Source organism: Mirounga leonina, unplaced genomic scaffold (genome assembly GCF_011800145.1).
Source record: "Mirounga leonina isolate KUSES-001 unplaced genomic scaffold, KU_Mleo_1.0 Mir_152, whole genome shotgun sequence".
Taxonomy (NCBI): Eukaryota; Metazoa; Chordata; class Mammalia; order Carnivora; family Phocidae; genus Mirounga; species Mirounga leonina.
The window spans coordinates 20,842,004-20,869,760 of record NW_023270380.1 but is presented as its reverse complement, the minus strand read 5'-3'; the positions used below and the strand labels follow the sequence as shown (position 1 = coordinate 20,869,760).

Here is a 27,757-nt window from a genome sequence, read left to right as displayed (position 1 = left end):
TCATTGAACGAATTTAGGGCCAGCCACCCCAAATGTGCCCCTTTGGCATTGTGATGATTTTAAATAAAAGTCACTTAGGAAGCAGCTGGTGCGAGAGCCCTCAGACCCTCCTGTGTCCCCCTGAAAGCAGGAAAACAAGCCTCCCAAATGGAAAATGCCCTTCCTGTTGTAAGAAGTAGAAAGACACCCTTACCACCAGAGATGAGGACTTGAGAGCTGAGGAAGCGGTAGAAACAGGCCGTGTTCTGTGTTTCTAATCTACTAGCTGCGGTCTAAATCCTGATTAGAATTCCCCCAATTGGGCGCCTGGGTGGCTCAGTTGGTTAAGTGACTGCCTTCGGCTCAGGTCATGATCCTGGAGTCCCGGGATCGAGTCCCACATCAGGCTCCCTGCTCGGCAGGGAGTCTGCTTCTTCCTCTGACCCTCCTCCCTCTCATGCTCTCTGTTTCTCATTCTCTCTCTCGCAAATAAATAAAATCTTAAAAAAAAAAAAAGAAAGAATTCCCCTGATTAAGGCTCGCAAACGCCTGTTTTCTTGATCCTCCATTCCTCACACATTGATTGTCTCTTTGTCTCAAAAGTATAAAAACTGTCTGCCTCAGTCATTTCTTTGGGCCCCAATGTCTTTTTTTTTTTTTTTTTTTTAAGATTTCATATTTATTTGAGAGAGAGCGAGCGAGAGAATACAAGCAGGGAGATCAGGAGAGGGAGAAGCAGACTCCCCTCAGAGCAAGGAGCCCGACATGGGGCTCGATCCCAGGACCCCGGGATCATGACCTGAGCCGAAGGCAGATGCTTCACTGACTGAGCCCCCCAGGCGTCCCAGGCCCCAATGTCTTTACTGGACGTCCGTGCACAGGTCATAAAACTTTGGGGTTTTTCTCCTGGTTAATCTGTCTTGTGTAAATTGAATTCTTAGTCCAGCTGAAGACCCTGAGGGTAGAGGAAGAATTTTTCCTTCCCTACACTATGCAGAAGGTCACTTACCTGCAGTTCCAGAAAGATCTCCCTGATAGTTAAGTGAGAGCAGCAGGTACCACCGTGTTGACCAAAGGACACAACGTGCTGTGGACAGTCTGGGAATTCACCCGGACACTGGCAACAGTGACTGCCCCAAGATTTTATTTACGATTTAAGCAGGGGAGGAACAGAGGGAGAGAGAGAATCTCCAGCAGACTCCACGCCGAGCATGGAGCTCGATCCCACGACCCCGAGATTGGGACCTGAGCCGAAACCAAGAGTCGGATGCTCAACCGACTGAGCCACCAGGGGCCCCATGAGGGAACAGTCTTGCACTAAATAAGCTTTCGTACCTTGAAAAAAATCATCTTTTACCAAATGCATGTACTATCTAGTCAAAAACAACATAATCATACATTTTTTAAAACAGGAAAACACGTAAGGGTGACGAGAGTCTTCCCTGTGACTCGGCGTCAACAGTGAGTCGGACACCGTCTCCGGGCCAGAGCTGCACAGAACACGCTCACGCAGCTGTGGCCGGGGTCCCACTCTGTGACCTCCGGGTGGCCGAGACCCCGTCGGGATAAAGGACAATCTGGAAGTCCGGGGGCCTCTGTGGGCCACAGGCCTGGTGGAAATGTGAAGCCAATGGGTGAACAGGGCAGGCCGGGCTGCCAGAGATCCTGTGTCCAAACGGGGCCGTCCCTTCCTTGCGCGTGGCCCCTGCCGGCACGGGTGACAGACACATGCGTGGTTCTAACCTAGACCCCAACGCCCCCCTGCCAACGCGCCTGCTCCCGAGGATCTCAAAGCCTCCCCTGGTGCATCTGCAATTGTTCCGTGATCTCGTCTTCTTCTGGGGTTCCCGCTCACCATGGTGGGCACTACCCACCTTCCGAGCGCCGCACCAAAGGCCCAGACCATGACCTTGAACCCTCCTGCGTTCCACCCGCGTGGATGCAACCTATCGGCAAGTTCCAGCAGCTCTACCTCCAAGATAGTCTCGAGTCCACCTCCGTGACCACCTCCCCTGGACCAAAGCAAAGCCCCGGCCCGTCCCCTCACACGTGCGCTGCCCCCTCCCACATCCTCTGCAGTCAGAGTGACCTTCAACCCGCTTGCATCCCATCCCTCCTTAAAACCCTCGAATAGCTTCCCACTGCCCTTGGAACAGAGGGACACCGGCTCGCCCTTCAAGGCCCCTGCGGTCTGGGCTGCCCACCTCTCCCCTCCTCGCCCTCTCTGGGCCCAACCCCCACCTTCTTGGGGTCCTTCGGGCTCACCACGCTCCCTCCTCCTGCGGGGCCGATGCCCGTTCCTCAGTCTGCTCTTCCCTCCCGTTCTCAGCTGCTTAACTCCCACTCCTCCTTCAGATTTCAAATCTAGTGTCCTTTCTCCCGGCAGCCTAGCCTGACCTCTTTCAGCTCGGTGCGCCTCCCAACCCTAGCTCCTATCACGGTCATGTTTGTTCAAGGTTCTGCGCTACGGGCCGCCCCCGCTGGAGGGAAGCTCCTTGCGGGTCGAGACCCTGTCTGCCTCGGCTCCCCTCGGGTCCCCACTGCCTGGCGTGCCCTGGATGCTCAGAAGTATCCGTCGGATGAATGAGTTTAACGATTCTTCGAATGACAGTGTTGAAACTTTTTAGAACTTTGGAACCAAGAGATGGCTGAATGCTCCCTGAGGAATCATACAGGACCCACTTCTCAGCCTACTCTGTAGATGAAGGCCCCCTGTATCTGAGATGCAGGGAGAGGGCTGGGTAGGTGGCAGGGGGCTCCATGGCAGATCTCCCCCAGAAGGAAGAGTGGACCGCCAGTACGCCAGGCGGACTGCAGATCTCGGGGTTCTGGATCTAAACAGATGAGGATCAGACTCAGGACCCCGCTGAAGGCAACGGGGTGGGGGGTGTGCCAGCCTGCTCTCAGAGGCCCCTCCCTCACACCCAGGCAGGTGGGAGAACCCCACCATCAGCAAGTGCTCCTGAACTCACTGAGAGTAGCAGCCATCCCGGGCCCTGCACTTACCCGTCCGGCCTCGGGCCAGGGCATCCCAGGCTGCTCTTGGGAGGGGGCCCAGCTCTGCCGCCCCCGGGGGACCCCGCCCTCCGCCCCCATGGCCCTGATGGTTTCCTGTGACTCACACTCACATGAGAGGGAGAACCTCAGCCAATTCTGGGGGGAGTGTGTCTCAACAGAGAACTCTGGGGCAGAGGCGTGGGGGGGACACGGAGACACCACGGGCCCCCCTGACACCAGGCCAGGCAGTGAGGTGGCGCTGGGGGTCTGCGTGCGCCCCCCCCGGGCCCAGGCCCCTGGCCACCCTCCCCAGTCTGGCCGCGCCTGCCTGGCTGAAGGCGAAAGGACATCCAGCGGGGAGGGACAAACAGATGGCTTCCCTTCCAGTGCAGGGCCGGCCTGCCAAGGCAGGAAGAACGGGAATGTTCTGCCGCCCAGGCACTGCTGACAGCCACCGCCCAGCCAAGGGGCTTCCTGAAGTTCCCTGGGGCCGAGAGCACCCTGGGGGTGCGGCTGGCCCGGATGGAGTGGGGAGGGGGGTACATCCTGCCCGGCCCCACACAGCCTCTGCCCCCAAAGACCTTTCCCCCGGACCCCGGTGGCCAATGGGGCCTCAGAGTGGGCGATGGGCGAGGCCCGGGACAGCCGCCAAGCAGCACGCCCTGCCCCCCTGCCCCCCCACCCCGCCCCGCGGCCTGGAGCACAGCCTGGGACAGCAGCCTGGAGCCAGCCCCGAGGTTGCAGGCAAAAACCAAGCAGAAGGAAAGAGCAGTAAAAATAGCGCGGGGCGGGGTGCGGGCTTCTTGGGGGGAGCCCTGCTCTGGGCCTGGTGGAGGCTCGTCGCCACCTGCCATGCGGCCTGTCCCCCACCCCCCCAAACCGACTATTCGTGCCTCTGCATAGACAGAACATGACTGGTGTTGCTGGTCGGATGGAGTGTTCTCGGAGCCGGGAGCCAGCCGGCCGCTGGTCAGGCGCTGGCTGCCTGCCTCCGGTCCTGGCCCTTTCGCCCACTCCAGGCCAGTGGCCCCACCTCTCCAGGCCTCACTGAACTGGGGGGATTCAGAGAGTCACCTACGCGGGCACTCACTTTGCTTGTCAGTCCCCAGAACACCCTGACCCGTGTCCTTATCCAGCACTTTCCCTGAGGAAGTGCTTCCCGAACCGAGATGGGGAGCTGAGCGGTGGTCCTCGGAGGAGCAACGGCAGAAAGTGAGGGGTGCCCAGCCTGCCTCTCCAGCAGCGGGACAAGGGAGGGCCAATGGCAGGGCTGGCCGACCCCAAGCACCTCAGGAGAGGGCCCGGGGAATGCAGACTTAGCTGCCGAGCAGAGGTCCACACAGACCCATGGACACAGCCCTCCACGCAGGCCTGGGGCTGAGTAACGCAGGGGGCCCCCGGGGTCACTGGAGGCCCTGCTCCCTCTCCTGGGCTGCCCCAGGAGACCGGGCCAGTTCTCCACTGGCCTTACCTTACAAGAGAAAAGCCCCGAGCAGAGCTCAGGTCACTGCCTCTGAGGAAAAGCAATTTACCTTGCCTGGGATTTCAACACTTGGCATCCCATTCATGAGGAGCAGGGGGGGGGGGGGGGGGGCGTGCAGGCTGAAATGCGGTCATGCGCATACTCGATCTCCTTCCCCTCTGCCCCCCAGGGTGGCCAACCCTCAACAATGTGCTCCCTGGTCTGGAAGCTTCCTCAATGTTGTTGTGTAAGGCGATAGCGCCCTTGGCCGGGGCCTCGCTGAGTAACCTAAGCCAGCTTTCTCCTCTGGCGAAAGGCCCCATCCAGGAATGTTCTGGGCTGTTGGTATCTTGGTAGGGGTTAGTTTGCTTGCGGCAATGTCTGGGTAGCAGAAAGGAATAAAAAGTTGCAAAAGGCTAAAAAGACTTCTCGAGTACGGTGGAAGGTCCCGGCGGACACAGCAGCCTGCCTTGGAGGGAGAGAGGCGGGTGCAGACCTGGGCGAGGACCTGCCACCTTCCTGCGCGTGGTGGCTGGGCCTGCTGGCTGCCACCTCGCAGCGACCATGTGGTCCAGCAAGTAGGCAAAAAAACCCCCCAAAAAAACCAAAAATGGGAAAGTGGAAAAATACATCCATGTCCCTCCAAAGACTTGGAAAGAGAGTCAGACTCCCTGAGCTGCACATGTCACTGCGTTGGGTCCAAGAAGACAACTGAATTCAGTGTATTTATCAATCTTCCCCAAAGGTAAGGGCGGCAAAAACTGTTCCCGACCCGGGGACCTCCTGTTCCTCCCATGGTCCTCCTTTGTGGGTCAGCTATAGAATCTTCTGGAACGTCTCTGAGCTCCTCGGAGACAAGAACCTTTTGTCCCCTAATGGGAGCACCTCCTGCGAGGCCTCGGAGAGGGAGGCTTTGCAGCAGCAGGACCACGCACCCACACACTGGACACAGTGGGGTGTCCACGCCAGGTCTGTGAGCCCGGCTGGGGGAGGGCCTGGGCTGGACCTCAGAGGGTGAGGAAGGGTGAACCCATGACCTCCCTCAGGAAAGTAAACACACCTTGATGGAAGTGAAAACCCCAGTTTGAACTCGGTTTGCACCGAGTGTGTTTGGTTATATAACTAAGGATGGGACTGCGCGCCCGCGCCCTGTGCGCCCACGCTCTCCTCGGCGAGAGGGAGGTTTTCCCGGAGCGCGCACCATTCCGCTCTCCTTAGGGAAGGCAGGTCGCTGACTCCTTGGCAAAACTTGGGTCCCCTCTTGGGGAACTGCTCGGGGGCCTTCTCCCTGCTGCACCCCCAACCCTATCCACACAGCACCCTGGAGTGCAGGGCCCAGCGCAGGAACACCCACAGGAGGGTGGGTGGCGACCAGGGGGCCAGCTGGGCTGCTTCAATCCTGAGCCCCCGACCTCTGCCCGAGGGTTTGCAGCTGCCCTCCTGCCCTCCATAGGCGGCAGGGTCCCCCCAGGCCCCATCAAAACTGACCGCTCCCCACCGACACATTTCCGTCCCTGAAGATCCATTTGGACTTCTTAACTGCACAGTTGTCAGATACTAGAGCTCCGGGGCCTTGCAGACTGAACAGCTCAACCCCCTCATTTTAGGGGTGAGGTCTGGGGAGGGGGAGGGACATATGGATGGCACAGGTAGGACACACGTCCCCTCTTCTTTCTAGGCCAACTCGCCTTCCGCACCACTGTATTACCTCAGTGAAAAGAATTGCTGAGGATTCGGGGTCGAGGGCCCTTCCAGAGGTGGGTTGGGGCATAAGCTCCAGGGGCCCCGCAAACCCACAGCTGCCCGCGCTTCCTGTGGTCCTCCGGGCCCAGTGCGCGTCCTTGGCGCGATCCCCTCAACAGTGGCCCCCCCTCATTCTGTGTGCCCGGCTGTGTTCCGCGGCTCTGCGCACCTCCACTCAAGAACGGAGAAATGTGGAGTCTGGCCGTCCCTGTGCCGCCTCGGGTCTGGGCCCGGGCCAGGACGCTGAAGAGGAGAGTCTGGGTGCCTGGGGAGCGGTTACTAAGCCTGGGGTCTATCGGGCTCGTGCGTCCATGGCTGGGGCTCCCTGTCAGTGGCCGTGGGAGCCCGGGACAGGCCCCTCTGCCCAAGCACACTTGGCCACTTTGAAGAGACACCCCGGCAAAAGGCCCATGGGGGCACACAGGTTGCAGCAGATGGCCTTGAGGTTCACTCTGGCTACCCTGCTGAGCAGCTACTGTCTGTGTGTCTTTGGAGGTCTTTCCCTTCCTGGCACTGGGTGGGGGGCGGGGGCAGGCGCAGAAAGTTCCTGAGTCCTCTCGCGCTCAAGCTGGGCCAGTGCCGTTTACACAGGAGGTCATTCACACCGAAGGCCCTGGTGGCAGCCAGGCCCACACTCAGAAAACACAGATTAAGGTCGTCTGTGCCAGGAGCTCTCCTGCCCCAGGGCCTTTGCTCTCGCTCTTCCCTCAGCCTGGTGCACAGTCCCCGAGGGCAATCTGCCACTCGCCACTCCTCAGGATTATTCAGACATCACCTCTCAACCGCGGCTTCTCTTTCACCTGACACCCCTTCCCTCTCCAGGGTTTTACTGTCTTCTGATGCACTTATATTTTACAAGTTTATTTTATCCTCCGCCTCTGCCTCCTAAACCTGCCCGCCTCGTGAGGGCACGTTCCGCCGCAGCCCCCTGCCCAGGGCAGAGCCAGCGGTCCCTGAGCACCGCCCACGCCTCTCAGGGAAACACACCGGTCCTCCACGGCCCTCCTAGGTGTGGAAATTTGGGGGAAAGCCACTGCCGAACAATCCCAGAACATTTTGCTAAAGCAGCCGCGGCGGCGCTAGCCCTGAAGGAAGCAAGCTCCCAGCAGACGACGTTACTTTCTGGAGCCAGGACGCTTCCTGAGAATGTTCATCTTCAGCGCGGCTGCATTCAGGTGAGGCCCACGTCCCGGGCACTTTCCCACACAGCTCACCAGTCCGAGCAAAGGCTGAGCTGAGGGCAGAGATGGCAAATGCACGCCCCCCAGCTCCCCCCTTCCCGGGTGCGGGCTGCAGAGCGTCGCAGACTGCCAGGGCCGGAGAGGGGGGTCTGTCAGTGCAGGCGCGAGGGCAGATCCGGGCTTCGCGGAGCCCGACGCCTACACCGTGGGGGCGGGAGGGCAAGCGGGCCACGCAGCCTTAGAGGAAGAGGTCAATCTTAGCACAGCAGGATTGTGCCCAGGTGTCCCCCGGCTGCTCGGCGGGCAGGCCTGCTCTCCCGGGCGAAGAGCGGTGGTGGTGGTGGTGGGGGGGCCCGGGCGGCGGACACGGAGGGCAGGAAAGCACACTCCAACCGCGAGATCTGACACAGCTTTCAGGACTCCGGCGACAAACAAGGGCATTTCACTGCGGGGCGCGACGCACCCTGGAAGCAAGACTCTCGGGGAGTGCGGGGCCTGGGGACCCCCGCCGCGTTCCCCCTCGCCCCTCCCTGTCCCTCCCGTCCCCCTCCTCTGCCCCAGCGCGCTCGCAGGGCCTGCCCGGGCCTCTTCCCCCAGCCGCGCGCTCCTGCAGCCCCAGGGGCCCGAGGCGTGAGCAAGTCACGCCTGCAAGTCCCACTGCCGCCCGCGCCCCCACACCCGGCCCCCCGCAACCGCGCTCCCCGCAGCCGTGCCCCCACACTCGCCCCCTCGCCCCTCCGGAACCGCGTCCCCACAGTTGCCCCCTCACCCCTCGCGCCCCCACACTCGGCCCCCCGTACCCCCACAACCGCCCGCGCCCCCGCGCCCCCTTACAGTCGTCGGCTCCCAGGCCCCGAGGCTCCGGGGGCAGAGGCAGGCGCGCGGTCCCCTGCACTCCCGCTCTGCTGGCTCGGGCGGCCCCGCGCTGACCCCGCCCAGGCTCGGCCCCCGAGGGGCGGTCCGCGGTCGGGCCCAGGGCCTCCGGAGCACCCGGTTCAGTCCCGCCCCGCCCCTGTTACCGGTCGGGTCACCAGCCGCCGGGCTGCGCCCCCGCTGGAAGACGGCGCCTCCAAGTGCGGCCCGCGGCCCCGGGTGCAGACTCGGAGCCGAGGCGTTTAGGGACCTGGGGCAGTTCGGGGCAGCCCCTGGGTCGGCTGACTCCGGGGGCGGAGGCGTCCTTCGCGTTTCTTCCCTGCAGACTTCGCTGCCCCTGCACCTCGCACACGTGTGGGGCCGGGCGCGCTGGGCAACTTAAGTCCAAACCCAGTCGTCTGCACGGAAGCAGGAGCTGCCCCCAGGTCTTCCCAGCGAGGACCCGGGTCTGCGGCGCTGACACGGAAGGGGTAGGGGCTGGGGCTCCCCTGACTCGTCCCACGGGCACTGATTGCAGACCTCCGCCCGGGGACGGCCCCGCTTCCCTCCTCGAGACCCCGCAGCGCCTGTCATGCGCCCAGGAGGCGGCTGTCCCCACGCCCGGCACCCTCAGACCTCAGTCGGCAGAGGGCCCGTCGCGGGGGGGCGGAATGCTGGGGACCCGCCTCCGGCCTGGCCGCTCACCCGGACCCAGGACTCTGCCTTTCAGGGAGAGGGGCTGCTTCTGGCCGGCGGACGCACGACTCATCGCCGCCTCCGGGCCTTGGCTCGTGCCGCAGCCCTGGACAGGATGCCTTCCTGCGGCCGACGTGCAGGACGTGCAGTGCCCCGCGCCTTCATTCTACACCCTCCTGCAAAAGCCCTCTGTCACCCTGCGGTCCTGGGCATCTCTGTACTCGTTCAAAACTTGCCCTCTGTTACCCCCCGCCCCCCAATCCTTCCCCCAAATCTTTCAAACAGAAGCTCTGGCCATTTCACCAAGGGACTCGAATTTGCTGTTATTCTTAAAACGGCAGTAATGATGAAAACATTTTAAAATTAGATCTTGGTGATGACCGCACAGCCACAACCCTGTGAATATGCTGAAAACTACTGATTCGAACACTTTAAGAGGGTATAGTATGTGATTTATATTTCAGCAAAGCGGGTATTTTTTAAATAAAATAACCGCAGTGACATCGTAACCTCAGGGCTCATGCCTCTATCCTAACATCCTCCTCCTTGGTTAGGGCATCCGTCTAGCATTAGAATATGAACTCTAAGATAGTGGAGATACTGCTTCCTTCCTTTCTTTTTTTTTTTTTAAAGATTATTTATTTGACAGAGAGAGACACAGCGAGAGAGGGAACACAAGCAGGGGGAGTGGGAGAGGGAGAAGCAGGCTTCCTGCCGAGCAGGGAGCCCGATGCGGGGCTCAATCCCAGGCCGCTGGGATCATGGCAGACGCCTACCGACTGAGCTACCCAGGCGCCCCGATAGTGGAGATATTTCAAAGCACAATCTGTATCTAGGCAGTCGGTAAATAAATAAGCCAGAGTCCAACTTCGCAGGGCAAACTTCGGACAGATTTCCACTGCTTTTGGTCAAAAGCCACCCAAGGGTTTATGAAGCAAAAGGGTAGGTATAATGTGACCGCCAGGATACCTTCTATATTTTTAAAAACCAGAACAAAGGCTGTTCCTGTGGATAAACTCCTAGAGAGTTTCCAGGGACATCAGGTAGAATGAAAAATAATGTGGGGGAGGGGACGCTTTTAAATAAAAACCGTAGATCAGTTCCTGATTCACCACCAAGGAAACAAGATTCTTTATGTCAAAAATGCACGCATGAGGAAACATCAGTCAAAAACCAAATAAAGTAACAGTCTAGAAGCTAATGTCCTGTATCTCCAAAAATGTCAGTGTCAAAACAATGTCAGTGTCAGAAAACACAAAACAAGGCTGAGAAACTGTTTCTCACTGAAAGGCTAGCGAATCATGAAAACCAACTACAATGCTCTATCTGGACTGGGCCCTGGGTTGGGAACAGTTCTAGAAAGGATTTACTGGGGACATCTGAGGAAGGTCTATAGATTAAACAATAGATTATAAATGTTACATATCTTGATTTTGAGAACTGAATTTTTGTTCTGAGTGAATATCTGTGATCTTAGGAAAATATACACTGATGTATTTAAGGAATAATAGAACGCCAGGTCTGAAATTGTTCAATCTGTCTCTCTATGGAGGGAGAATCATAAAGGAAATGTTGCAAAATATCAATAATTAGCCACTGGGTAAAGAGTATTTGAGAACTCTTTATACTATTCTTGCAACAACTTTACTGTAAGCGTGGAATTATTTTGAAATAAAAAGCTTAAAAACTTGTGGGTCAGAGAGGGGCACCTGGGTGACTCAGTCGGTTAAGCAACCGACTCTTGGTTTCGGCTCAGGTTGTGATTGCAGGGCTGAGATCGAGACCCCCATGTCAGGCTCCACACTCAGCAGGGAGTCTGCTTAGGACCCTCTCCCTCTTCCTCTGCCCCTCCCCGCACACCCCCCCCACCCCAACACTTGCTCTGTCTCAAATAAATAAATAAATCTTTTTAAAAATTGTGGATCGAAGAAACATACACATTTATCTCAGTTACTGAAAACAACATGGAAATAACTAGAGGGATAAAGAAAAGCTATATATTCCATAGGGACAAAGTGAACAAGAAAAAAGGTAACAGCAGAGGAGAAACATCAAGTTTCTGTAAGGCTGAAAGTAGGGGGATTGATTCAGCAAAATAAATAAAGCTGAAAACCTTTCTACAACCAGAAGCAGGCACATTCTTGCTCTAGACCTGCAGAGATCAGCAAACTACAGCCCGGGCCAAATGTGGCCTGCAACTTACATTTGTAAATAAAGTTTTACTGAGGCAAGGTTGCACTTGTTTGCATATTGTCTATGGCCGCTTTCCTGCTACAATAGCAGAGATGAGCAGTTACCCATACGGCCTAAAAAGTTTATTATTTGGCCCTTTCCAGGAACAGTTTGCTAACACCTACCTTACAGCCCTGCAAAGTCTTAGGAGCTGCAGGCATCAGGAGCCTCTGAAGGTAGGGATGTGGGTGGGTGTGGGGAATAGCGACCGGCCACACACTGAGTGTCCCTGCATGGCAAGAATTCAAGGCAAAGAATCATAGGGCATGATTGCTTAATGAGGAGAGAGTTTCAGTTTTGCAAGATGAAAAGCATTCTGCAGATGGATGGTGGTGATCGTTGTACAGCAATAGGAATCAACCGAGTTTCACTTAAATGTACACTTAAAAATGGTTAGGGGTGCCAGGGTGGCTCAGTTAAGCGTCTGACTCTTGGTTTTGGCTCAGGTTGTGATCTCGGGGTGGTGAGATCGAGCCCACATGGGGTTGTGCGCTCAGTGGGTAGTCTGCTTGAGACTCTCTCTCTCTCTCTCCTTCTGCCCTCCCCCATGCTTGCTCTCTCTCTCTCGCTCACTTGCTCTCTCTAAAATAAAGAAATAAATCTTTAAAATGGTTTAGATGGCAAATTTTATATGTGTTTTACTGCAATAAAAAAAAATTGGGGGGAAAAAACCCTAGAAGGATTAAGGTCTGTACAAGAAGTTATATCCCCTGTCCCTGGTTCTCAGTCTAAGCCCTCATCTTGGCAGGTCAGCGGTTTATTTCCTGAAACTGAACAGAGAGACTTCCCACTCAGGGGCACGCGGCACAAGTAGGACGGGGATGAGGCACCTGGCAGAAAACAGGAGAATCCAGTGAAAGTGTTCACGCTCAACTATGAGTCCCTCCTTGGCCCCTTCCTGCTGTGGGTTCACAGAACACTGCCTCCGGGTAATGACCCCAGGCAGAAGTAGAGGATCGGTCTCTGAAATAAAGGGGCAGTTCCCCGGGAAAAGAGCCACAGATAATGACATTTGGGGGCCTCAAAACACAACTGCTGGCTCCCCGTCTGATCACCCTCCGCTGAGGCCAGTGTGGGGTTACTGCCCGCCACTCACACGGAGCTGCCAACTGGTGTTTCAGTGTCTCAGTCCTAAATATTAAAAGAGCAGACACTTGGAAAGCCTCTGACATGAAAGGCAAAGTACAGAAGGAGTGCTCGAAGGCAACAGAAGAAATGATAACATCCACAGAGATAAGAAATTAATTGTATTTATGAGCAGGAACAGGAGGCAATAGACAAAAGAAGCATTCAGACAGTTAGAAAACACTTTCTGAAATAAAATTTTTAACGGAAAAGTCAGAGCATGGAGTTGAGGAATTCTCCCAGAACAACAGAACATAAATCAAAGAGATAGATGGTGGGGAAAAAAGAAAGAAAGGAAAGAAAGGAAAGAAAGGAAGAAAGAAAGAAAAGAAAGAAAAAGAAAGAAAGAAAGAAAGAAAGAAAGAAAGAAAGAAAGAAAGAAAGAAAGAAAGAAAGAAAGAAAAGAAAGGAAGGAAGGAAGGAAGGAAGGAAGAAAGAAAGAAAGAAAGAAAGAAAGAAAGAAAGAAAGAAAGAAAGAAAGAAAGAGAAAGAAAGAAAGAAAGGCAAGCAAAAGCAAATCAGAAGATCGATCCAGGAAGTCACCAGACTAATATGAGTTGCATAGGGGAGAAAAAAGAGGGGCGCCTGGGTGGCTCAGTTGGTGAAGCATCTGCCTTCGGCTCAGGTCATGATCTCGGGGTCCTGGGATTGAGCCCCGGGTCAGGCTCCCTGCTCCGTGGGGAGTCTGCTGCTCCCTCTCCTTCTGCTCCTCCACCACTATCCCCATTATCGCTCATGCTAGCTCTCTTGCTGGCTCTCTCTCTCTCTCAAATAAATAAAATCTTTATTTATTTATTTATTTTAAATATTTTATTTATTTGACAGAGAGAGACACAGCAAGAGAGGGAACACAAGCAGGGGGAGTGGGTGAGGGAGAAGCAGGCTTCCTGGCGAGCAGGAAGCCTGATGCAGGGCTTGATCCCAGAAGCCTGGGATCATGACCTGAGCTGAAGGCAGACGCTTAACGACTGAGCCACCCAGGCGCCCCTAAATAAATAAAATCTTTAAAAGAGAGAGAGAGAGAAAAGAATATAAAGAGAAGGAAGTAACTAAAGAAATAATCCAAGAAAATTTCCAAAACCAAAGGACAGGAGTCTCCAGATTGAAAATACACAATAAAAAGCCAGAACCACACCAATGCAAGTCATCGTGAACTTTCAGAATATTAAAGAAAAGATAAGCTCCTAAAAACTCCTAGAGAGAAAAACGAAAACGTAAAGAGGTCAACACAAACAACAGTCAGAATGTCTCAGTCTTCTTAGCAGTCACACTGATGCCATAAGACAGTGATGCAAGGCCTTCAAAAGTTGGAGGGAAATTATCTCCAGCAAAGTTCCAAAATGAAGTATGAGGGCAAATGCAACACATGCAAAAAACAAACAAACAAACAAACAAATAAAACAAAATACATGCAAGGGCTAAAAAAACCATTTTTACCTCTCATGTACCATTTCCTGAGATGTAACTAGCAGATGTGTTCCAGCAAAACGGGCGTAAATTACGAAAGAGGAAGACATGGCCACTAGGAGCAGGGGACCTAATACAGACGGGTAGCAGCAGGGGACAAGTGTGTAGCAGGCTAGGAGAGCAACCTGTCCACACAGGGCGCTGGGAGGCAGGGCTCCAGGGAAAAGATGGATTTAATACATTAACCGATAGAATTAAGCTTTTGGAAAATAATATGAATAAACACTTGTCAGATCTGATGGCGTATTTGGGAAAAAACTAAAGAAAGGAGCATGGAACAATAAGCAAAGGGGAAAAATTGAATAATTACAAGAAAAACAGAAAGTTGTTCAGGAAAGAAAATGTAATCATGGTGCACTGCTTTGTTCTGCAGTGAGCAGTGTTTATGTAGCCATGATTGTGTAAACTATTGAATTTAACAAAAAGCGACTATTACCAAATTGGGAGGATGCAGCAGGAGCAGTATAGTCTTTAGTATAAAATCAACAATGTCCAAAATTGACAAATCTGGAAATATGCATTATAAGTATGTCATTTATATATACGGAAGTAGATACTACAAAATCAACAGACAGGGGCGCCTGGGTGGCTCAGTCGTTAAGCGTCTGCCTTCGGCTCAGGTCATGATCCCAGGGTCCTGGGATCGAGCCCCACATCGGGCTCCCTGCTCCGCGGGAAGCCTGCTTCTCCCTCTCCCACTCCCCCTGCTTGTGTTCCCTCTCTCGCTGTGTATCTCTCTGTCAAATAAATAAATAAAATCTTTAAAACAAAACAAAAAAACAAACAAAAAAATCAACAGATAATGTCCAAAATTGACAAATCTGGAAATACGCATTATAAGTATTGCATTTATATATACGGAAGTAGATGCTAAAAGGCTTGGAAGGTAGAATAAGAAAAAATGAATGATGGGGTACTGTTCTATTTTATTTTAAGCTTTGATTATTTTATTTAAAAAAAAAGCATGTGCAAGGATAAAAGTAAAAATTAACTTGGGGACGCCCGGGTGGCTCAGTTGGTTAAGCGTCTGCCTTTGGCTTAGTCATGATCTTGGGGTCCTGGGATCAAGCCCTGCATTGGGTTCCCCACCCTCCTGCTCTCTCTTGCTATCTCTCTCTCTCTCAAATAAATAAATAAAATCTTTAAAAATAAAGAAAGAAAAATAAACATTAACTTAAAAATATTGTTTTCTGAGGTCATTGGACCCTCCAGATTCATTGCTTTTTCCTGTAGATTCTAGAACATGTCTTGTGCTCTCGCAAATTCCAGGCTCGGATCGCTTCCCACAAACTGCTCTTCCTCTCTCTCCTCACCTCAGGCTTTTCTTCCGCTCCTATTCACCACAGGGCTCCTGCCCTGCCTAATCTGCTATCTGGACACTCCCCATACTTACCAATAAGTCACTTTACCAAACACCAATCGAGAGCTTACTGACTGCATCTGACCCTGCCTGCATTTTACGACAATTAGATTCCCAAAAGGGCATAGCGCCCACTACTCATTATTGCAAGATGAACAGATTACAAATCCACTGGGACATTAGGACATCAGGGTGGGGATGCCAAATAGGTATTTTACAAAATGTTCCAGAGAGAAAGACTTTTGTAAGATTATTAATTATATAGAATAGTTTCATCTCTGCGTGTTCTCTCATCATTTTTATAGTCAAGTATATTTACCAGTCATCTGTCAGCGTATGGTGCTACCAACGAACCAACCAATAAATAAGATGCAAGCAGAATTCCCAGTTTCTAGAAACTTGCCCACGTACAATACACAAGATAATTTGCAAAGGTACCTGTTGGGGAATATCAGGCATGACAAAATAATATATAATATATCCTATGTGCTGAGTTACTACTAATAGAAAATGATCTTAGATTTTCTATAGATTTCACATTTATAAAGAATGCAAAGAGGAGGAGAGATGCAATTTGTTGCATTTTAAAACATTTTCCCCGTGTCCACAGAAAGGAGGAAGGATAGATTATTACTCACGGATCCCCAAAGTTCTTCTAAATGATTTCACACTGACTCTCCAGACCACTTTCTCCAGGTGTCCCGGGTTCTCTGACTGTACCCTCTCGGGGCTTCAAGATATAGTGCGTGATATAAGTGCATGAAGATCAGAGGTCAGCAGAAGGAAGTAAAGCTGACAAGTACATGAACTTCCAAGGCAGGAAAAGCTCTCTTGGGCCCTCTATGAGTTTGCACTGGACACTGCATCTTTTCTATGTCTTCTTTGACTATGAAAATAATTTTGTTCCCATTCTGAACAGATTGGGGGGGGGCTCTTATTTAAACCTCGTGTTTTAATCAATTATTTGAAGGATCAGCTGAGTCTGAGAGGTGTTGAAGACAACAGCAGTTTCAGCCCTTGTCCCCATTCTACCCCCAACCCCCGTTCTCCTGAAAGAGTAAAAACCAGGTTTAACCCTTCCAGTGGATTCTCTTTATATTTGTAAATTTACATTTGTTTCTTTTTTTCTTTTTTTTGTTTCTTTTTTTCCTACTCACATCTCAGGCATCTCAGACATCAACAGCTATGGAAATTAGCTCTTTCTTCAACTGACGTCACTCTGACGTCACTCCATGGACTCCCATCCTCCCCCAAATCCCCCAAATAATTTTAGTGTTTCACTGTTTTCATTGTTCTGAAGGGAATTCACCGCTAATCTATAGAAATATGATTTTCTTTTCCTGTTTAACATGTTTCCCCTAACATTAATATCTTTGAATTTTGCATAATTTCCTGTGGATCAGCCCCTACTTCAACACCAACCCCTCAGTAGTAAATTCATTCACGTTGGATTTTCTTCGATTTCATTTTTTTTTAAGTGCCTCCAGAGACTGCTGACCTGCCTCATCTGGTCTGGTTGCTCCATGCCTGGGGCACCACCGCGGCCGGGCTCCCCTTCACCCCCATCCTGGGGATCCTTTCGGGGCTCTCCTGTTAGGTGTCTGCTTCCTGTACCCCCTTCTCGCTCTTCCTTGGCTCACTCTTTTAAGGTTTTAGAGGAGTGCATCCCTGATTGCTTCTTGTGAAGTTTTGAGACATCGTGTAGATTACTGTTCTCAGGGATTCCTGCCCTTTGCTTGGCCTCCAGTGCCTCCCTGTGGATGAATGTAATTCCCCAGGGTCACTGACGCCAGGCTTGGACATGTCACTTGTTTTGATTAACAGAACACGACATGACATCTGAGCAGAGGTTTCAAGAGCCGTTGGGAGATTTTGTTCTTTCCTCCTCGATCCTGGAATCAAGACATTGACTGTGAGTGGGAGCAGGCTTGTGGAGGCGCAGCTCCCTCTGATTTGAGCAAAAAATTAAAAATTTTTTAAGGTACTGAGATTGGGGGATCGTTACCTCAGTAAAACATAATCTAAGTGTGTCTGGAAAACATGTTTATTCGATGTTTCCCATTAATTGATGTACCATTCCAGAATGGAAGAATGGAAAGAATTTTCCTTCAGAAGTGTGATGGTTCCATGATCTCCAGGTTTCTAGGACTGCCGCTGACAAGTCCAAAACCATTCTTTTTTTTTTTTTTAAGTTTATTTATTTAAGTAATCTCAGGACCCCAAGAGCAAGAGTCGCAGTGTTCCAAATGAGCCAGCCAGGCGCCCCAAGTCCAAAGCCATTCTGATGCTAGAGCCTTTTTAAAGAACCTCTTTTTCCAAGCTTCTGGGATCTTTTCTTTGCCCACACAGTTCTGAAATTCCAACATCACTGGTTTTGATACTTCGTTAACTTTCATGCTCTATACAGGGCACAAGGAGGGCCCTTCCAGTCTGGAAACTCACGTCCTTTAATTCTGTAAACACTTCTTAGGTCATCTTATTGACGATTTCTTCCACTTGATTTTCCTTTTTCGGGAATTCCTGTCATTCAAATCTTGAACTGCCTTTTTTTTTTTTCCTTCTTGGCTCCAATTTCTGAGATATTTTTTTTTGGAAGATGTTATTTATTTAAGAGAGTGCACCCATGAGCAGCGGGGAGGGGCAGACGAGAGGGAGAAGCAGGCTCCCTGCAGAGCAGGGAGCCGGACATGGGACTCGATCCCAGGATCCTGGGATCATGACCTGAGCTGAAGGCAGATGCTTAACAACCGAGTCACCCAGGCACCCCTCTGAGATACTTCTGTAATTTTTTCCCCCTTCACATTTTTGTATTTTCACTTCAGCGATCATGTTCTTAATTTCCAAGAGCTTTTTGTTGTTGTTCTAATTCAGGCTCCCCTGAAAGCAGAGTGTAAGACAAGGGCTTGCACGTAAGGAGCTTATTTGGGACGTCATCAGAGGGACGGGAGTGAGGGCGGGGAGGTGAAAATGTAGAGGAAAAGATGATATGAGGATGTGTTTTCTTTTCATTTTTGGGGAGGGGGATGCAGAGGGAGAGGGAAAGAGAGAATCTCAAGCAGACTCCCTGCTATATGCAGAGTCTGATGCGGGGTTCAATCCCACAACACTGAGATCATGACCTGAGCGAAAATCAAGAGTCGAACGCTCAACCGACTGAGCCTCCAAGGCGCCCCATGAGGATGTGTTTTCGACTTGGCCACTGCTCTGGACAGCTGGTGCTTGCTTCTGTGGAACCTTCTGAGCTTTCTAAAATGAGTCTCAGAGCTGTCCACCCAGGGGATGAAAAGTGGGAGTGAGAGCTCCCATCCCTCATTGGCCCAGGGTGACCTCACGGGCTTCGGCTCCCCACTACTCGTGAGTCGTGTGTGCACCGATGCCAAGAAGAGAGATGTCAGACCCGATCGTAAAGGAACGGAGTAGGACAGTGAGTGGCTATCATCCAAATCTGAAACTTGTGTCTGACAAAAGCTTATCTGTAGCAGGCTGAGTAATGGCTCCCCCAAGGATACCCATGCCCTAACCCCCAGAGCCTGTGAATTTGCTGACTTATGTGGCAAAAGCGACTTTGCAGATATGGTCGGCATGGAGACATGATCCTGGGCTAGGTGGGTGGACACTGAATGTAGTCCCAAGGGTCTTTACGAGAGGGGGCAAGGAGGTCAGAGGAGGCAGAGGTGACGGGGCAGAAACAGGGTGGGAAGGTGATGTAATGTGGAGCCATGAGCCAGGGAAGGAGGACAGCCCCCGGGGGGACTGGCAAAGGCAGAGAAACGGATTTTTCCCCTGGAGGCTGGGAAGGAACAAACCCTAGTGACACCTTCACTTCAGCTCTTGAAGACCCTTTCCGGACTTCTGATCCTCTAAGAGAAAACATTCCTGTTGTTCTAAGCCAGCGAACTCGTGGCTTCCTCGTCTCACTGCAGTCCCTTCTGTGTACAGGCCCTTGTCCCCAAGGAAAGCACCCAGCTGCCTGCAGTCACTATATTTTGCAGTTTTTGCAGCTGGAAATTTGCCTACGTTAAATCATTCAGTAGGTACTCATAGACCCGGCTCCTTTGACTCAGCATAGTTTGAGGTTCATCCACTTTGTTGTGGGTATTGGTAATTATTTCTCCTTTTCCTTGCTGAGTAGTATTGCTATGTATGAATATACCACAATTTGTTTATCCAAAAACTGGACTTATTGATGGACTTTTGGGTTGTTCCCAGTTTGGGGTTATTAACAAATAAAGCCACTATGAACATTCATGTACAAGTTGGGGTGCCTGAATGGCTCATTCAGTGGAGCGTGCAACTCTTGATCTCAGGGTTGTGAGTTCAAGCCCCAGGTTGGGTGTACAGATTGCTTAAAATTTTTTTTTATTTGAGAGAGTGCATATGAGAGAGCACGAGCGGGGGAGGAGAGGCAGAGGGAGAAGCAGACTCCCCACTGAGCAGGGAGCCCGATGCGGGACTTGATCCCAGAACCCTGGGATCATGACCTGAGCCAAAGGCATCTGCTTAACCGACTGAGCCACCCAGGTGCCCTAAAAATAGTATCTTTTAAAAAAAATTCATGTGCAAGTCTTTGTGTGGACGGTAGATGTATGCATAATTTTTTAAAGAACCTGCCGTTTTCCAAACGGCTGTACCAATTTACATTCCTACCAGCGGTGTGAGAGTTCTAGTTGCTCTCTGTCCCTGTCAGCTCTTGGTACACTCAAGCTTTTAAGTTTTAGCCATTCTAATAGGTGCGTAGTAGTAGCTCATGATTTTAAATTGCGTCTCCTTAACAACTAATAATGTTGAACATCTTTTCATGTGCTTATTGGCCACGTGTACATCTTCTTCAGTGAAGTGTCTTTTGTGTGCTCTTTTTGGGGTGGGGGTTTATTGAGTTTTGAGGGTTCAGATATATGTATTACATATATATATATATGTAGCTTTACAAATAATTTCTTTGGTATGTGGCTTGTCATTGTCTTAACAGTGTCTCTGGAAGAACAGAAGATTTTAATTCTGAAGTCCAATTTTTTTTATAGATTGCATACAGATTAAGAAATCTTTGCCAAACCAAGGTCACAACGATTCTCTCCTCTTTTCTTCTATAAGTAGGGGAGCCTGTGTGGCTTAGTTGGTTAAGTGTCTGACTCTTGATTTCGGCTCGGGTCATGATCTCGGGGTCCTGGGATGGAGCCCGGCATCTGGCTCTGAGCTTAGCAGGAAGTCTGCTTGGATTCTCTCTCCTTCTCCCTTTGCCCCTCCCCACCCACTCTCTCTAAAATAATCTTTTTAAAAAAAGTTTTGTGGTTTTATATTTAGATCCATGCTTCATCTTTAATATTTGTACATGGTGCAAGGTAGTTTGAATTTTTTAAACATAGGGATATCGAATCATCCCAGCATCATTTGTTAAATAGACTGTCCTTTCTCCATGACTTGCTTTTACATCTTTGTAAATTAACAGTTATCCATATATGTGTGGGTCTGTTTCTGGACTCTATTCTGTTCCACTGATTTCTTGTTTATGTTGGTGCAGTCTTAAAGAACTGTAGTTTTGCAAGGCATGAAAGAAGGTGGTTTTAGCTCTGCACTTTAGCTCATCTTTTGCAAAGATGTTTTAGCTATTCTTGCCTGGTCTTTCGCTTTCCCATGTGAATTTCAGAATCAGAATATCAATTTCTACAAAAAAAGCCTGCTGGGATTTTAACTGGGGATACACTGAATCTATACAACAATTTGAGGGAAAATGACATTTTAATAATACTGATTCTTCTGACCTGTGAATAAGATAGATGTCTCACTTACGTCTTAATTTCTCTCAGAAATGTTTTGTAGCTTTCAGTATCTTTTAAGAATGCATTTGTCAATTTAATTTCCATGTTTGTTGCAAGTACATAGAAATAAAGTTGTATATATTATATATATTAATCTTGTAACCAGCAAGCTTATTAGTTTCAGTGGTTTTGTAGATTCCATAGGATTCTCATGTAGGCAATCAGGTGGTCTACAAATAGTTATTTCGTCCTCTTCAATTAGGTTGCCTTTTCTTTCTTTTTCTTGCCTTACTGCACTGGTCAGTCTCCTGTATGACATCAGTGAATGTTCCATATACACAGAAACTCATGTGTATTATGCTGTTGGATGGAGTGTTTTATAAATGTCAATTAGGTCCAGTTGGTTGATGGCATTGTTCAGTTCTACATCCTTGCTACCTTTCTATTTATTAGTTCTACTGCTAAGAGAATTATTTTAAAGAATTTTTCTGGTCTTTGTTCCAGGAAACCAGGGTTCCTGGGAACAAATCTCTAAATCTTTGACATCTCCTGAGTGATAGAAGTACCTTTGTTATTCATGGTGGGTCCCTGGAACCATCTCTGAGTTTATGCTAATGAGGTAATTCAGGAACGGGGCTAGCCATGCCAGAAAGACCAACCATGTGATTAGAGGGTTGGGGCTTTAAGGAGGGTTTTAGCCCATCCTCTGGGAAGGGGAAGGGTGGCTGGAGATTGAGCTCCAGTGCATGGCCAGCAATTCAATCTTTCCTATGTAACGGAACATAAAGGACAGCCAAAGCTTGGGCCAGTGTCCCTGGTTGGTAATCATTCATGAATGCATTAGAAAGGTAATTTGTCCTAAGGACATGGAACCTTTACATTTTTTTATCTTCCCAGACCTTATCCTATGTCTCTTCATTTGACCAATCCTGATTTATATCTTTTATAACAAAACTGTTAGAATATATTTGGTTCTAGTTTTTGGGTTTTTTTTGACAATTTCTGTGTGCTTAAGACTATTGGCATTTAATGTAAGTATTAATATGTTTGCATTTAGGTCTACCATTTTATTGTTTTGGGTTTCTTTCCTGTTTTGTTGTTGTTGTTCCTGATACCCCTTTCTTGCCTTTTTGGGGTCATTTAATTTTTTTTCAGTATTTCATTTATCTATCTACTAAAAGAACTATTTGCAGTTCTTTTGGTGGTTGCTTGAGAGATGAGAATACACATTTAGTTTTTCAGTCTACTTGGAATCAAGATTTCACTACTTTGAGTAAACTGTAGAAACTTTACTATCATACAGGTTCCATAATCCCCCTCCTTTGTTACTGATGTCTTACGTATTCCATCAGTGAAAACACCATCAATGTCATACTTTATTTCTATCATCAAACGTATTTTAAGAACTCAAGAGAATCGTTTAATTCTTTTAACCCAAATCATGACTATTTCTGTTGCTCTTCCTTCTTTCCTGAATGTTTCCATTTTTCTTAATGGCATCATCTTTTCTCGGTCTGAGGAATTTCCTTTAGTGGTTTGTTTTAGACCAGGTCTGCTAGGAATGAGTTTTCTTTTTCTTTTTAAAGACTTTATTTGACAGAGACAGAGATAGCGAGAGCAGGAATACAAGCAGCGGGTTGGGAGAGGGAGAGCAGGCTTCCCGCTGAGGAGGGAGCCCGATGTGGGACTGGATCCCAGGACTCTGGGATCATGATCTGAGCCGAAGGCAGACGCTTAACAACTGAGCCACCCAGGCACCAGAGTTCTTTGTTTTTCTTCATCCAAGAGTGACTTTTCATTTAGTGCCTGAAGGATATTTTCACTGGATATAGAATTCTGGGTTGTCAGTTCTTTCGTTTTAGCATTTTAGAAATGTTGTGCTCCTTCCTTCCAGCTTCCCTTTCTGATGAGAGATCCAGTCATCCAAATCATTATTTCCCATAATGTGTGTTGTTTTTCACTGGCTGCTTTCAAGTGTATTGTTCAGTTTTCACTACAATTGCATTAGGTGTGGGTATCTAGGAGTTTCCTGAATCCATAGGTTTAAGTTTTTCACCAAATTGGGAAGTTTCTAGCCAGTATTTCTTCAAATATTTTTTCCCAGCATCATGCTTTCTCCTCTCCTTCTGGGATTCTGATGGCACAAATGTTAGACCTTTTATTACTGTCCTGCAGATCTCTGAAGCTCTGCTCATGGTTTTGCTTTGTTTCCCAATCTTTTTCTCTGGTATTCAGATTAAATTCTCTTGGTTTATCTTCAAGTTCACTGTTTCCTCCATTATGCTAGACTATTCAGGGAGTTTTTAATTTTGGTTACTGTGTATTTCAGTTCTAAAATTTCCATTTCGTTCTTTTCATATATATTTCCTTGCATAAATTTTTTCCCCCACTGGCTACAAGAGCATTCTTGATCATTTGCTGGAGCACTTTTATAATAGTTGCTTTAATGTCTTTGTCAGATAATTCCAACATCTGGTATCTCAGTACTGGGATCTCCTGTCTTTTTCTAGTTGAGATTTTCCCCATTTCCTGGTGTGCCAGGTAATTCTGGATTGTATCCTTGACATTTTGAACATTGTCATTAAACTCCAACTCTTGTTCAAATCCCACAGAAAATACTGAGTTTTTATGTTAGCAGGCAGTCAACCTGGTTAGGTTGCAGGCAAAGGTTTTATTATGTTTTTAAAATTCTGGCAAAGGGGCGCCTGGGTGGCTCAGTTGGTTAAACGACTGCCTTTGGCTCAGGTCATGATCCTGGAGTCCCGGGATCGAGTCCCGCATCGGGCTCCCTGCTCAGCGAGGAGCCTGCTTCTCCCTCTGACCCTCCCCCCTCTCATGTACTCTCATTCTTGCTCTCTCAAATAAATAAATCTTTAAAAAAAAAAAATAAATAAAATTCTGGCAAAATGGACATAAAATATTGCATGAGTTTCAGGTGTGTAAGATCAGGCAAAGGTTTTGAAAGCTAAACTGACACCTTCAGAAGGCAGTTTGGGATGGCAGTTCAACTTTCCAAACCATTGTAGTGTTTTTTGGATCTACTGCATGTGAATGCCTCCTGGGTGCCGTTCTGGGATTTGGGTGGTGGTCTCTTTAGAGTCTTTGGTCTGCTGAAAAGGATCAGATCCACACATACGTACAGCTTGGCAATGGACCCAGGGGTTCATCAACAACTTGATGAGGTCCCTGTCTGAATTCCTTCCTCTCTGTGATCTCTTTGGTACTTTCTGGTTCCTTCTATTTCTAGTTCTCTGGCCAGAAGACTACTTTTGCCACTGTGTCTGCATCCAGGGCCAAGTGGACGGAGGGCAGAGAGAAAAGTGCAATGGGGATTGGTTCTACCCTCTTGGGAGACAAAGCTGTATGGGAGAGGATCATCTCCCCAAGTTTTGGCTCCTGCAGGCTCTAACTGCCAGTAGTGGATGCTGTCACCATCATGGGATTGCTGGGGTAAGAGAATACAGAAGAATAAAGAAAACACAAAGGGTTTCTACACTCTCTTGGGTATATTAGAAGTGGCCCTTGTACTCCTTGAGCCAGACTGAGAGGGCTTGTGCCTGTCTGTGCCCCAGTACTCCCTTCCAGCTTTCCAATGTGCTGAGTTCACGATGGCGTGTATCAGAGGGGAAAATGGTGGACTCCTCATGGGTTCATTGGTACTTCAAATTCTCAACTTCTTCCCTAATCCACCTGCTGTTTTCTTTTGGAGCTCCACACACTCACAGCTGTATCTGGCTCTACCTTATCTGGAACCAATCCAACCAGTGATTTTAATGTATATTCTCTACCCCCACTGTGGGCCTCAAACTCAGGACTCTGAAATCCAAGAGCCACACTTCTCCAACTGAGCCAGCCAGGGGCTCCCCAACTAGTGCTTTTAATATAAGAAAGAGGGAACGAAATTATTTTGACTTTCTTCTCACATGATTATTTGACTTTCTTCTCACATGACTGCAGTCCTAAAGGAACATTTTCCCTGTTGTTTAAAGAGAAATAACCCTAAATATGGTGATATTGCCATTACCACAAGGCATTTTTAACAATTTATTTAGGGACGCCTGAGTGGCTCAGTTGGTTAAGTGATTGCCTTTGGCTCAGGTCATAATCTCAGGGTCCTGGGATCGAGCCCCGCATCCGGGCTCCCTGCTCGGCGGGAAGTCTGCTTCTCCCTTTCCCGCTCCCCCTGCTTGTTCCCTATCTCGCTGTCTCTGTGTCAAATAAATAAATAAAATCTTAAAAAAACACATACACACTATTTATTTATTTGACTAAGATGAACAGTAGGAGGCAATAAATGTAGGGCTTTGGTTTTCAGTTTTATTTTCAGTAGGCAAAAAGGACAGGACCTCTTATTGTTCTTGGGCAATTAATTTCACATTTCACTCATTTTGAATTAGTTTTAGAATACTTTGAAGACTACTACCATCATACAATTGTTACTGTTAGATTTTTCTAAGGGTAACAGAAGGTATCAGCTATAAAATGCTGTCAACAACCTCTAATCAAGGACTTAAAGCTGTGCCTGAGAAAGAGACTTCATATATATATATACACACACACACACACACACACACACACACACACACTTTTTTTTTTTTTAAGAGAGACAGCACAAGCAACTGGGGAGTGGGGCACAGGGAGAGGGAGAGATCTTAAGAAGGCTCCCTGCTCAGCACGGAGCCTGACGCAGGGCTTGATCTGATGACCGAGATCATGACCTGAGCTGAAATCAAGTGTGGGACGCTTAACCAACTGAGCCACCTGGGTGCCCCGAGATTTTATATTTTTAAGACAGAAAGTTGGCAGACTAGGAACCCCAAGAGGGAGAATCCAACCCTTTATGTAAGCAGAGAACATATGCAGCCTAATAACAATGTTTAATGAACTCTGTGCTCCAAGGAGAGTGGGTCCTTAGAACAAAATGGAATTATTTTAACTGCTAACAATACCTAGAATCTCAATTACTATAGTGACTTCATGTGGATTACCTTAAAGTCAGCAGTGTTTGATCAAATATATCACAATTACATTTGTGAAAAATTAACCCAGGTAAGTGTGATTATGGCGTGTAGAAACACTTCATGATTAAAAAAAAAAACCGGGAGTATACAGCACTGCAATTTTCAGAATATATGATGATTTGGTGTTTTGTTATTTATATGGTCTTTAAGAAATGTGATACATTTACCAATTAATTATGTTAATTTTATTTTGTGCAGACACAAATAAGCAGAAGTTTTAGATTTAAGGATTTCCGTTTCTTCCCACATAAGAACATTCTCTATGGAGACAGTCTTGTTTTGCTCCCCAACTGCCAAAAATGGCATTTAATAATAGACACAGCTCTCGGCAGAAAAGGCAGATGTTACCTCTGAATAATCCTTCAATTAAAGTTATGAAATAAACTAAGGGCCGGCTATACCTTTTCCCCTGAAAAATACAGCTACTGTGGCTAGCAGCTCCCATTTATTGAGCTTTACTATGTTCCAAGCACCGTGCTAAGGGCTTACAATAGGTTCTACCATTTGACCCTCCTCAAGTCCTAGGAGTACTGTTGTCGGCCCCATTTCCAGAAAAGGAAACAGGTGCGCAGGGAAGTACCCTAAGGCCACGGAGTTAGGAAGCAGTGGAGCCAAGACTGCAACCCAGGCCACTGGCCTTGTAACCGCTGCTCTCCACTCTCCGCTATAAGCCACAAGGACCAGTGAACCTGAATCCGTCACTCCCCTCTAGGTTATTTTTATAAAGTAGTGTTAAAAAGCAGAGGTGTAAATGAGAAAGAAAAAGGCCAAAAAATCCTCCAGTGATCCCACAGATTGGGAAGGGAACCTCAAACCCTAAATACCCTTTACTATTTGATGTTACTTTTCTTAATCAAGAAAACCACCTTGCCATCAACATACATCTTCAGAGAAAGTTGTGTAACAAAAAGTACCAACAAACAAAACAACAAACAAAATTTACTTACAGTAACATCAGGCTCATTTTAGATTAAATGAATACAGTATATCCCAGTCAAGAAATCAGTAATTCTTGAGAAGTTAAAAACTTCAAGAAAAACAATATATATTCATATAATATTTTACTGACTTCTCCGAAACAGGCAAATATTCATATGACTAATGGAATTTTCCATGTGAAAATGTTGCTCAACACAACAAATTCCTAACCAAAAAATATTTTAATGTAGGTAGCAACATGTGAACATTACATTTAGGTGGTAAAATTCAGGTTACAATAATATGATAAATATCAAATGATATCCCTCTGGCCTAATGGAAAACATAACAGTTGTGACAGTCACGCTTAACACCTTGGTTAAATACAGAGAGAAACAGGCAGGGGTGGCACAGACATATGCGAAGATTTAACAGTCTGAATAATCTTTAGCCCTCCTGAGAAAAGACGGAGGGGAAATCTGTGGCAAATACCTGTGTAATATGGTGGCCTCAGGCCACTAGTGATCATTCTGTTCATGCACTTAAAGTAACCACAGCTGGTTTCTGAGCACTGAAAACGAGAATCAAAGCAAGTCTCTGCTCAACAAGCTAATGATACTACAAATCCCTTACATTCAAAAATAGTTTAAATTTGGAAAGTTTTAGGTAAAGTAAAGCATACTTGTTTCCATGATTACTTTTTTTTTTTTAAAGATTTTATTTATTTATTTGACAGAGAGAGGCACAGCGAGAGAGGGAACACAAGCAGGGGGAGTGGGAGAGGGAGAAGCAGGCTTCCCGCCGAGCAGGGAGCCCGATGTGGGGCTCGATCCCAGGACCCTGAGATCATGACCTGAGCCGAAGGCAGACGCTTAACGACTGAGCCACCCAGGCACCCCTCCATGATTACTTTTAAAAATAACTGAGACTACACTACTATATTATACATAGTCAGGTACACTGCTGTG

General features: G+C 48.6%; 2 protein-coding genes across 3 annotated transcripts in view; both read right to left on the bottom strand.

Moving 5' to 3' along the window:
- Nucleotides 1-8,305, bottom strand: part of EPHX1 (epoxide hydrolase 1) — a 30,816-nt gene extending 22,511 nt beyond the window's left edge. Inside the window, exon 1 of the mRNA XM_035008685.1 lies at nucleotides 8,197-8,305. The gene's annotated coding sequence lies outside the window, so the exon portion shown is untranslated. The remainder of the gene's footprint in view (nucleotides 1-8,196) is intronic.
- LOC118013010 (trithorax group protein osa-like) lies at nucleotides 1,393-6,586 on the bottom strand. 2 transcript variants are annotated; one of them, XM_035008687.1, is made up of 2 exons: nucleotides 2,986-6,586; nucleotides 1,393-2,813 (listed from the first exon to the last, which is right to left on the bottom strand). In XM_035008687.1, exons 1-2 carry the CDS (start codon nucleotides 3,886-3,888, stop codon nucleotides 2,670-2,672), a joined length of 1,047 nt encoding a protein of 348 aa, XP_034864578.1. In that variant the 5' UTR covers nucleotides 3,889-6,586; the 3' UTR covers nucleotides 1,393-2,669. The 2 variants fall into 2 exon arrangements, with proteins under 2 accessions (XP_034864578.1, XP_034864579.1); XM_035008688.1 differs by having other exon boundaries at nucleotides 3,108-6,586.
- Nucleotides 8,306-27,757: the final 19,452 nt, after the last annotated feature.

Excerpts from the sequence above, each read along its gene's own strand:
- LOC118013010 (XM_035008687.1), bottom strand. The coding sequence starts at position 3,888 with ATGTTCTGTCTATGCAGAGGCACGAATAGTCGGTTTGGGGGGGTGGGG. Across the intron at positions 2,814-2,985 it reads CCTGGCCCGAGGCCGGACGG|ATCCAGAACCCCGAGATCTG; the intron begins GTAAGTGCAGGG and ends TCATCTGTTTAG.